General features: G+C 45.2%; 1 protein-coding gene across 1 annotated transcript in view; it reads right to left on the reverse strand.

The window, feature by feature from the left end:
• KDM2B (lysine demethylase 2B) overlaps positions 1 to 12,528 on the reverse strand; it is a 327,868-nt gene that overhangs the window by 7,079 nt on the left and 308,261 nt on the right. The window contains exons 20-21 of the mRNA XM_069755447.1: positions 2,664 to 2,825; positions 1,836 to 2,054 (exon numbers count right to left, since the gene is read on the reverse strand). Of these exons, the coding sequence (XP_069611548.1) occupies positions 1,836 to 2,054; positions 2,664 to 2,825 (381 nt within the window). The remainder of the gene's footprint in view (positions 1 to 1,835; positions 2,055 to 2,663; positions 2,826 to 12,528) is intronic.

Below are 12,528 nucleotides of genomic sequence, written 5' to 3' on the forward strand. Positions count from 1 at the left end.
GATATTTCATGGCCCAGTCTTGACGTTTTATCTTAAGACTGACTTTTCAAAGGTTTAATGGACTGATGAAATGAGAGTGACTCTTGATGAGCCAGAGGCTGGATCAGTAAAGGGCAGAGAGCTCCACTCCGACTCAGACGCCAGCAACGTGGAGGTGGGGTACTGTTATGGGCTGGTATCATCAAGGATGAACTTGTGGGACCTTTTCGGGTTGAGGATGGAGTGAAGCTCAACTCCCAGACCTACTGCCAGTTTCTGGAAGACAACTTCTTCAAGCAGTGGTACAGGAAGAAGTTGGTATCGTTTAAGAAAAACATGATTTTCATGCAGGACAATGCTCCATCACATGCCTCCAACTACTCCACAGCGTGGCTGGCCAGTAAAGGTCTCAAAGAAGAAAAAATAATGACATGGCCCCCTTGTTCACCTGTTCTGAACCCCATAGAGAACCTGTGGTCCCTCATAAAATGTGAGATCTACAGGGAGGGAAAACAGTCCACCTCTCGGACCAGTGTCTGGGAGGCTGTGGTGGCTGCTGCACGCAATGTTGATCATAAACAGATCAAGCAACTGACAGAACCTATGGATGGAAGGCTGTTGGGTGTCATCATAAAGAAAGGTGGCTATATTGGTCTCTAATTTTTTGGGCTTTTGTTTTTGCATATCAGAAATGTTTATTTCTAAATTTTGTGCAGTTATATTGGTTTACCTGGTGAAAATAAACAAGTGAGATGGGAATATATTTGGTTTTTAAGTTGCCTAATAGTTCTGCACAGTAATAGTTACCTGCACTGGGGGGACCAATATCCTGGCCCCTTACCAGCTTGAGAATACCAGCCCCCAACTGTCTGCCTTAGATTGACTGGTTGTTAAAAATTAGGGGGACTCCACGTCTTTTAAAAAAATAATGTATTAATATAATTTTAAAAACTGAGTGGGGACCTCTCTATTCTTGATAACCAACCTTGCTAAAACTGACAGCTGAGGGTTGAAGCTCACAGCTGTCAGGTTTGCCTGGCTCGTTATCAAAAATACTCTAGCAACGCCTGCTCTCGTTGTTTTAGCGGCAGCAGGCTGATGGGAGTAGTAGTCCCATCAACCGACGCCACTGAAAGGAGGTAAACTTTTTATCTGAAATCACAGCTGGGGGCTCACACTGTCACCTTACAGCTCGGGCTGTCTGACCGGTGTTAATGATTTTACCGCCGATCAGAGGCAGTGTTTGCTGCACTGTCATTCACATGACAGCGTGGCAAACACTGGATGTTCGATCCCCCCATTCAAGTGAATCGGGTACTGTTCTGGTATCCAATTTTTTTTTTTTTTTTTAACTGTTGGGCTGAACCTGCTGGATTCGAACATCCAAGGGTCCGCCCATCTCTAGTCCTGACACTTTCCTAATGGAGACTTTAAAGAAAGAAGGATTAAGCATCTTAAATTTCCACATGCCCTATTCTTTATGCCTATGTAAGTTTGATGTGGTCATAAATTGTAGCCTTTATCTATCTTGTGAACTTTTTGAGCCAAAGTCACTCTCTGACAGATTCCGTTAACTCACTCTGCTGTCTACGTATTGTGATGCATCTCGGCTGCAGCTGGCAAGATTTTTTTTTTTTGAATATGCATAAAATTAGTTGGCTTTTATTAAAAACTTAGCAAACACTTTTTGCAACAAAAGGTGTCCATATTGTTTAACTTCTCTTTTTCCTATATCACTGTGCAGCAAAAATTCAGTCTATACCAAAGAAAATTATGGATTATAAAGGCACAGCCCCAATGTTTTATCTACAGTTAGTCATTACTAAAGCTTTAAACTTTGCTGTGATCACTTTTACCTGATAAATTAATTTCTGATAAAGAATCCCTGGTAGATGTACCCACTGCAGTGAGCAGATTAATGGACTGATCAGTAACATGGTTACAGAAGCTCAGATCCAGTTTAGAAAGAAGAGGCATGTGCCGAATCATGAGTCGCAGTGAGGTGTCTGTGATGTCCAGTCCTGCTAGACGAAGCTCTGTAATATTCCTCAATTTACTGCGGTTGTCCATCTGACCTGCAAGAATTTCAAAGAAAGTGAGTAATTAATAGTTTCCTGCATAAACTGAAAGTGACTGCAGGGATGTTAGACACCACAAGTCATCTAGGAGACAAATACTGAAATTATACTTGTTACAGAACCCCCAGCACCAAGAATATGTTATGCAGTATATATTATGTATAATAGGTTCCATGTGAAATGCATCAGTCCACAGGCTGCGCCCCTGGGCAGAGGGGACACGATATTCCCCTTTTGTCCTCCCCCACCTTTGTAATTCCCACAGTAAATATCAGCAGGCTCCGGCCCCCTGCGGCTATTGTAATGTATGTCTGGCCTGCTTTTTCTACTGGCCTGCCCTGTGTATCTGTGTTATATATTCTGTGTGCTGTAAATAAAGTGTGTTCTTTTAGACTGGAAATACGTGGAGTAGCAGTCAGCTTTTATATGCTCTCACGTAATCAAGGAATTCCAGCCAGCATCCTTCATTCAGAATCCAGCAAAAGCAGAGTGGACCTCCTGAAATACGGGGTGGTACTGAAAGAGGTACCCCAGCTTGGTAGACCCCGTTACAATACTGAAACAAATAACGCTTTACAACTCTGCAGTGTTTTATGGCTGTATTACCTGGCCTGTTGTCTGTTGGAGGTGATAGAAGGTCCCTCATCTGTGCATCTTTCAGCCCTTCCACCCATTGTACATTTAGAGTTCTTAGCAATGGACAGCTAGAACTACAAAGAGCAGAAACAGCAATCCAAGAGCAACCAGATAAATTAAGCTCACGTAGGGCTGGAAATAGAAAAATAATGCATGTATTAGAAAAAAGGTGATATATGGTAGGTTGTACAACTAAAACCGAACATTTATTGCACCAAAAGTCTCAGTTTTTAACTTTCACCAAGTGCAAGTGAATGTATTTAGAAATAACACAAGAAAGCCAATTCTATTAGTCATATGATTCCTATAAAGCAGAGGTGAGGAACCTCAGCTCCTTGGGCCGTTTACACCTCTCAATTGCGTTTTTTCTGTCCCCTGGGGTCCGAAGTACTTGGGTGGGCAGCTATATTTTGATGGCCGCCAGCCCATTAATTTCTTCTTGCTTTGTGTGCATGCAGTGTTCACTACTGAAAAAGGAGGAGCAGAGCAGATTCATATAAACATGTGAGAAAAAGGAATATACAGCCAAATTCAGACGTCTATGTATCACGCCCTGCAGGTCTCTTGACCCATTCTCGGCAGCCTCAAATACGTCTCCTAGATGCGGAGTTTGGGTCAGGACACCTGCGGTCAGTCTGGAAATCATGGTCTGTATTAGGATAATGTTTCACAGAAGTCAGAATTCAGCACACCTTGCATTTTATTCATTGGCATCTTTGCTCATTCTGGACATAGTAGTAAAGGGGTTAATCCAGATCAGCAACTGTCAGCTATCTGTCTGTACATGCATACATGGAAGGATGTCTATCACTGCATAAGTCTGCCCACTTCTGTATTTAGACCAGAGAATTTTACAAAAAAATATAAATCAAGCTGAATATTTTTTCTGTATAAATCAATCCTCCCAGCTCATCCTTCTGCACAACATTTTGCCAATTGATTGCACAGGATTTTCAACCTTTTAGATTCTCTATGATACCTTCCCTTGTCAGGTACAGGTATATGGAGCAACAAAAGTTAACCAGTGATCCAGGATCTGCAATGTCAAAAACTGTAGTTAAAACTTTACATTTATTAGAAAAAGTTTAGAAGCGGGATGTATATAAAAACATAGTGTTAATCATCAAAAATCACCAGATATATGCGAGTGAGAGCTCTTAATCATGATAGTGTGTGTGATAAAAGAAGAGGTTGCTAAAAGAAAAAAACATTACCTCTATCCAATGACAAAGAAATATCATCATGATGAACAGCTCTTGCTCAAAATCTGTAGACCTCGTGTCTGATGTATATCGCAATTGCTGGATCACCTGTTAACACCACACTCATTATGGAATTTCTCCTAGTCCGGTGAGTTGATGATCTATGCCCTTCACCTTTTTTGTTGAATCCATGGGTGTATGGAAAAAGCTCAGGAAATGAGCCCGCACCACACTTGGAAAATGCAGGCTGTGCAATAGAGCTAGCATCTGGCTGCAACAGCTTCAATCAGAGCTAAGCTCCAATCTCTGCTGTTAACCCCTTAAAATCTGCTGTCAACTTCTTGCTGGCATTTAAAAAAGGGTGATCCAAGATGCACGCATCGTCCTTTCCCTCCAGATATCATGGCAGCTAGAGGCCTGCTGAAGGCCCCATGGCTGCCATATTGGTACTCCTGTGGGCTTCATAGGAGAGCCCTGATTGTTAGCTATATATAGCAATACGGCAGAATTGCGGTATATAGAACAAACTATCACAGGTTCAAGTTCCATTAAAGGAAAAAAAATAGGGATTTTTGTGTACTCACCGTAAAATCCTTTTCTCCGAGCCATTCATTGGGGGACACAGACCGTGGAGGTGTATGCTGCTGCCAATAGGAGGCTGACACTAAGTGATACAAAAAAAGTTAGCTCCTCCCCTGCAGTATACACCCCTCTGCTGGCTCTCAGCTAACCAGTTCGGTGCTAAAGCAGTAGGAGATCAATAACAATATATGAGCGTATAGCATGTCATATTCTAAAAAAAACAAGCATAAGCTAATAACAGGGTGGGAGCTGTGTCCCCCAATGAATGGCTCGGAGAAAAGGATTTTACGGTGAGTACACAAAAATCCCTATTTCTCCTTCGCCTCATTGGGGGACACAGACCGTGGGACGTCCCAAAGCAGTCCCTGGGTGGGGACAACAATAGATCAGGCCCTGTGTAACCGCTACTTACAAGTGCGCCACTGCGGCCTGCAGAGTCCGCCTGCCCAGACTCACATCTGTGGAAGTGTGGGAATTATAGTGCTTCAAGAATGCATGCGGACTGGACGAATCCGCAAGCTTGCAGGCGTGCCTTGCAGACGCCTGGTGCCTAGGACACTTGATAGACAGGGAGATATGCTGACATCTAGCACGGAAGGACTCCTGGATGGTGAAAAGAATTCACCATGTTATCATGGTCGATGAAACGGCTAAACCCTTCCTGAAAATGTCAGGAAGCCTTCCTCTACCGTCAGGAAGCCCAAATAAAACGTCCAACCTTCAGAAGGATGCCGTCCTCAAGACGTACCTACTCAGAGCACTCACTTCGTCCAGAATATGGGGGATCTTATTCCATTTTGTGGACTGGAGCCAAAAGAGATGAGGGAAGAACTAAGCCCTCATAACAGTGGTAATACAGTACCACCTTGGTAACAAGGGATGGAGATGGCCTGAGGACAACCTTGCCTCGAAGGTAATAAGGGAAAAAAGTCTGAAAGAGCAGAGAAGCTAGCTCCGAAGACTCGTCAGAGTGAGAATATCACAGAGGAGAACGGGACGACTTTCCCTGATAGTAAAGTCTGCCCGGATGAAAAAAGGAGCCTACTGTAAGGCTCCTAGGAATAATAAGGTCCCAATGATCTAACGGTATGCGATAGAGAAGAACTACGTGTGAAAACTCCCTGTGAGAAAGTCCCTACTTGCAGTTGTGCTGCGATAAGGCGAGAAGATACTAGCTCCGCAAACAAAAAACGGACATGGTCAGTGCGGATCTCTGAGGATCACTGGGGCCCCTTTCTGCTTCCGAAAGGCTTTCGGAAGCAGTGGAAGGGGAGTTATGGAAACTGGTACCACGGCAGAACCAGAGCATGGAGAGAGATGGCTCTTGGATCTCGAGGCCGAACCACGAACTTGAGTACATTGGCCTTCAGTCTGGATGTCATCCCACCTACAACTGGAGAGCTCCAGTAAGGACAGATCTGATGGAAGACTTCGGGGTGAAGTTCCCACTGACTTGAGGCGGAACCCTGACGGCTGAATTTGTTTGCCGTTCAGAGTTCTACTTCTGGGATATATACTGCCGAGATCACCGAATAATAGACTTCGGCCCATCAGAGAAAGTGAGGTACCTCGGTTATGGCGCCTGACCGTGGGTACCTGCTAGATGACTGACGTAAGGCACCGCCGTGGCATTATCCAATTGAATTCGGATAGGGTGACCCGCCAGAAGGCAGTGGACCTGCTGTAAAACTACCGTTCGGATCTCCAGAACAATGATGGGGAGAAGAAGACTGGCATTGGTAGTTACTAATAACCATTGAACCGGGAGAAAGGCCCTGGATGAAGAAGGAGCTCAGAGACTATAGTCTGAAAGTCTGTTTGACTTGCTGAAAACGAGCGGAGCGAAGGAAACCGCTTCCATTGTCGTCACCATTTTTCCTCAGAACTCTCTTAGCAAATCGAATGAAATGAGGGGATGAGTAATCAAGTCCTCAGAACTCTCCTTGCGCGAGCTCCCTGTTGAAGGGCCATGACCTTGTCTCGAGGAAGAATTACCATCCTTCTAGAAGTGTGCAGGATCATCCTCAAAAAGGATATCTGCTGGGCTGGAAATGAGGAGAACTTGTCTAAGTGTAGCTGCCAGCCCAGGAGAGAAGGTATCGCAAGAGATATAGACGACTCAGCGTAGTCCTGGAAGGGCGGCTAGACAGACCAAACAGGGCAGGACGAGCACGCCTCTAGAGTGCAAGAGAAACATGACATCTACCATGACCCGTGCAAACACTCTGGGTGCGGAAGCAAGGCCGAAGGACAAGGTTGTGACTTGAAAATGCTGCTGACGAATGGAAAGGCGAAGGAATTTTTGCAGAGGGCAAGCAACCCGAATGTCGATGGATGCCGGAAATTGCACCTTTTTCTGTTGAAGTAATGGCTGAGCGGAGGGACTCTATCCAAAGAAGGAGGACCATGTCAAAGGTTGTTAGAAGTTTGAGGTCCAGGGTCGATCTTACTTTTCGTTCCCCTGTTTGGAACCAAGATCCCTTAGATCTAGACTGTGCTGGACAATCCTTATACAATCCTTTGTCAGTCTCCCGCTCAAAGGATTTGATTGGCCAGTTGTTGCTGGTGTGAATCAGGGTAGTTAAGGTCTCCAGCCAGGAGACCATTGCTCTAGCAATCCATGCGGCCGCTAGGGAGGATAGAGCGCTGGACCCGAAGCCGCAAGACGGAACGAACCAGATTTGCTGACAGTCCATGGTATTTTTAATTGATGACCCATCAGGTAGGGATACTGGTAGGTATACCACAGGAGATTCTACCCGGTTAATCTGCCCCATGGCAGAATGTGCGGCTGCATCCAGCAGGTCATAGTCTCTTGCCATCTCCTCTTTTCACGGTGCAGAGATAAAAATTAGGAACCCTCGATCCATCAACCTCTTAACAGGGAAGTGGAGAGGAATTGTCCGCCTTCTTGCATCATCCACTAAATAGTGGTGATGCAGAGGGGGGAGCTCGTATGCCAAAAAGGGTGCCTCTATATGTCCACAGAGTTCAGGTCTCCAGGTGGACAGGACAGGTTGTCTGGCGTTAGGCCTGGATGCAGAAGAGGAAACATGGAGACGACACTCCGTGTGCTCGTCTGTTGATGGTGTGGGGAGATCGGTGCCCTTTAAAGGACCAGTCGCCCTTAAAAAACAGGCCAGGCATGGCATCCCACGTAGAGGCTTCTGTCCAGTGAATCGCTTATCCGAATTGAATGGCAAATGCTCTCGAGGGAGTTTAGTCTCTGAAGCTCTGGCAAGCTCAGGCAATATCCAATCCATATTCAGAGCCTTGTTGTCATCAAATCATTGGTGAGGGAGCAGGAAACGAAAAACTTCCGTTTTCTAGATACCTGTATGTTTCTAGATACCTGTATGTTTCTAGATGCCTGCACGTTTCTAGAATACTTGCGGCCCCTGCTAGCCGACGGCTCCCATGTAGGATAGGGACCCTGTATATTGGTCCTGCGAGCACTCCAAACACAGAGGGTACACAGAGGGATTCAATCTCTTGGTCAGAGAACCATGGATTGGTCAGTGAAGAAGTCCCCTGAGGGGAACTAGAGGATAAAGCTGGGGTCGGCAGCGGAGGGCTCCTCGGACTGATCAAGCGCCTTTAAGACCAGGAAATACTGGTCATGCGCCTTTAAGACCAGGGAATACTGATCCTGCACCTTTAAGACCAGGGAATACTGGTCATGCACCTTTAAGACCAGGGAATACTGGTCATGCACCTTTAAGACCAGAGAATACTAGTCATGCACCTTTAAGACCAGGGAATACTGGTCATGCACCTTTAAGACCAGAGAATACTGGTCATGCACCTTTAAGACCAGAGAATACTAGTCATGCACCTTTAAGACCAGGGAATACTGGTCATGCACCTTTAAGACCAGGGAATACTGGTCATGCACCTTTAAGACCAGAGAATACTGGTCGTGCACCTTTAAGACCAGAGAATACTGGTCGTGCACCTTTAAGACCAGAGAATACTGGTTGTGCAACTTTAAGACCAGAGAATACTGGTCGTGCACCTTTAAGACCAGAGAATACTGGTCGTGCACCTTTAAGACCAGAGAATACTGGTCGTGCACCTTTAAAGACCAGAGAATACTGGTCGTGCACCTTTAAGACCAGAGAATACTGGTCGTGCACCTTTAAGACCAGAGAATACTGGTCGTGCACCTTTAAGACCAGAGAATACTGGTCGTGCACCTTTAAGACCAGAGAATACTGGTCGTGCACCTTTAAGACCAGAGAATACTGGTCGTGCACCTTTAAGACCAGAGAATACTGGTCGTGCACCTTTAAGACCAGAGAATACTGGTCGTGCACCTTTAAGACCAGAGAATACTGGTCGTGCACCTTTAAGACCAGAAAAGAAAAGAAAAAAAAAAAATACTGTCACCCCAGTGTGAGCTGGCCGGGTGGACCAAGATGGCCACCGGGAGCTGCAGAGTTGATAAAATCTCGCAGAGAGCGAGAAGCGCCAATTTGGGGGGCGGAGCCACAGACACGATGTTGAATAGGCCCAAGACGGGGCCTAAATTTCTGTAGCCGGCGGACGTCACCAGTGGGTCGTTCCAGACAAGACTTCCAGGATGCGGCCTACAAATCGGCCGAAGCCGGGGACTAAATTTTTGCAGCCATCCAGAGCGTTACCTCAGAGAGGTGGGCCACAGGGAAGTGGCTAAGGCTGCCTGTCAGCATGTGAATATCCCACTGAAGATGGATCCACTCACCATTGGTGCGCGTCCCGGCATGGAGCCGCCGCGGATGGGGGTTTCAGCGCTGTTCTGTGCAGCGTGGACGGTGCAGGAATAAACCTCAATCCATCATCCGTTTGTTAGGAAGGTGGAGAGGAACCGTCCGCCTCCTTGTGCCATCCGCTTTCACAGTGGTGAGACAGTGAGGGCTGCTCGGACGCCATAGAGAGGGGCCTCTGTACATCCACGGAGCTCAGTCCGGGTGGACAGGGCCAGTTGTCCGGCATTAGGCCTGGCTCCAGGAGAGGATACATGGAGGCGACACTCCATGTGGTCGCCTGCTGCTGGTGTGGGGAGATCGGGACCATGAAGGAACCGTCGCCCCTGAAGTGAGCTCAGGCATGGCTTTCCACGTCGCAGGAAAGGGTACGGGGAGGTATACTCGCCTTTTGATGTTCGGGGGAGATCGGAACCTTGAAAGGAACTGTCGCCTCCTTCACTCCGTTAATTAAAAAATAAAAATTTACAGAAAAGTAAACAATAAAATAAAAACGTTGGGGTCTGAAACAGACCCATGTGCCTCCTACAGACACTAAGCAAGAACTGGTTAGCTGAGAGCCAGCAGGAGGGTGTATACTGCAGGGGAGGAGCTGAGAGCGAGCAGGAGGGTGTATACTGCAGGGGAGGAGATCACTTTTTTTGTATCACTTAGTGTCAGCCTCCTATTGGCAGCAGCATACACCCACGGTCTATGTCCCCCAATGAGGCGAAGGAGAAAACTAATAATAAAATTCAAATTCTCTCCCTTTTCCTCTTTTAAAATAAAGACGTATTAAAAATGAAAAACATTCAGTATCGCCAATATATGAAAAAATCAAATTAACCCATACACAAACAGTTAAGGAAAAAATGAAAAGAACCGCCACATTACATCTCAAAAATACAAGAAAAGCTGATTAAAAAACACTGCGTACTGAAAAATTTTATCAAAAAAAATGTTAATGCACCACACAAAAAACAAGCAAACAAAAGAACACACAAAACAAAAAAAAAACACAAGCTCTTACACAGCTCTATATGTCCAAAAAAAGAAGCTGTGGGTCACAGAAAATGGTGAAAACATTTTTTTTAGTTTTTAGAAATTTCTGACTTTTTCCACCACTAAATTATCAGGTAATGTGTCACAAAATGTATTTATTTTAAATGTTTGGACTTCATGTTAAAAAGTTTATTTATAGACTGATAGACCTAATAATGCTATACGAGAAAATCGAGGCCACTAAATATGATACTATTGATACGTTCTAGAGCATCTGGGATCCCTGGATCCAAGCGCACAATGATGACAATTTTTCCAGGACAACGTCCCTCGCCATTTGACATATAACAGTGCCCTAACGTTTGCATTTCTGCAGTTTATTGGTATATCTGACCTAAGTACTCATGTCAGCTTATCTCTTGTCACTAACACTCAAAACCTCTGATCCCCCCCTTTGTTTTTCTCCCCCCCCACACTTATTTGAATATGATTAAATTAAGACTGTTGTATATCAGATACTTGCAATTAAGTTTATACTATCAAGGATATTGTAATGTACTTCACTGCTTATGAACCTGTTATATATTTTCCCCTGCGAGGGGGTCCTTGATTCTTACGATTTATGAGTCTCATGTTAAAAGATGTTTTCTGAAATAAAAACTGTTGAAACTAAAAAGTTTATTTATAAATGTATAAAATGAAATGGTGTAATGCTTTTTTGTTTTTTTAGACCTTTTTAACTGAGCCACTGGGGCTGCCATTTTTATTTGCTGGTGTGTAATTGTCAGATCACAATATTTACACACCACAAATACGGCAGCCACAGGGCATATGAGACTACCATCAGTGACTGACTGACCCAACTCCTATACTGTGGCTGTCTCAGCTGTGAACCAGGCATGCTATAGGGGAAGCCTGGCCGCATTTCATTGAAGCCCAGTACTGGGTTACAGTTTCTCTGTCACCTGTAATTGCTGTGACCTGAGCAGAGTAGTCATGTCGATGCAGCACACAGATCACAGTAATTGCTGGCAAACAAAGGCCCGAGCACCAAGGTGTGTCTGTAATTTCATCCAGTGACATGTACTCAACGCTGGATGAAATCACCGCTGCAACACCGGTGCAGACTTATACTCACCTGTCACTGCATGTTATGTAACTGCGGCACTGTGGTAACAATAGCAAATGTGAGCTCATCAGTTATTACAGATCACAGCAATTGTCCGCTGAGCCATGTATCTAATCCTATAATGTGATACAGTCCACTGGAGCTATCTAATCTTTTATACTGTATGTCATACAGTCCATATAACCATATATCTAATCCTATCATGTGTGATATAGTTCGATGAGCTGTGTCTAGTCCTATTGTGCAATACTGACTGGTGAACTGTGTAATTACTGTGATCCAAGCGTTGCAGCTGAAATAAGTTGACTGCTCAGCTCAGATTTCTGTAAAGAGCAGAATAGTCTTCAGTGACACTGTCTACACCTTAATATCACATTGCAGTCAGCAATAAAATGGCGCTGCACTGATCCTAATCTTCATCCTCAATTATCCAAACACACAGAAGGGGAAGGGAGGCGTGACATCAGACACATGTGAATAGAACCTGCCCACATCTATTGCTGTCAAAAAGTGAGCTAGATTATCCTTTTTTCAATTGTTGAAAAACATTTTTTTTTGATGACCTCTCTTTGAAGGGAACCGGTCACCCCTCAAAATCGAAGGTGAGCTAATCCCACCAGCATCAGGGGCTTATCTACAGCATTCTGGAATGCTGTAGATAAGCCCCCGATGTATCCTGAAAGATGAGAAAAAGAGGTTAGATTATACTCACCCAGGGGCGGTCCCCGCCGCAGTCCGGGTCTGATGGGTATCGCGGTCCGGTCCGGGGCCTCCCATCTTCTTACGATGACGTCCGCTTCTTGTATTCATGTTGCGGCTCTGGCGCATGCGTACTTTGTCTGCCCTGTTGAGGGCAGAGAAAAGTACTGCAGTGCGCAGGCGCTGAGCCTCTCTGACCTTTCCCCGTGAAGACCAGAGGACGTCATCGTAAGGAGATGGGAAGCCCTGGACCGCGACACCCATCGGACCCGGACCGCCCCTGGATGAGTATAATATAACCTCTTTTTCTCATCTTTCAGGATACATCGGGAGATGGGAGATTATCTACAGCATTACAGAATGCTGTAGATAAGCCCCTGATGCTAGTGGGCTTAGCTCACCTTCATGTTTGGGGGTGACAGGTTCCCCTATAATTAAAAAAAAGAAATAAATAATACAGGTTTGACAACATTATCATAGTTACCTGAAGAGTCATG

This window comes from Ranitomeya imitator, chromosome 1 (genome assembly GCF_032444005.1).
Source record: "Ranitomeya imitator isolate aRanImi1 chromosome 1, aRanImi1.pri, whole genome shotgun sequence".
Classification (NCBI taxonomy): domain Eukaryota; kingdom Metazoa; phylum Chordata; class Amphibia; order Anura; family Dendrobatidae; genus Ranitomeya; species Ranitomeya imitator.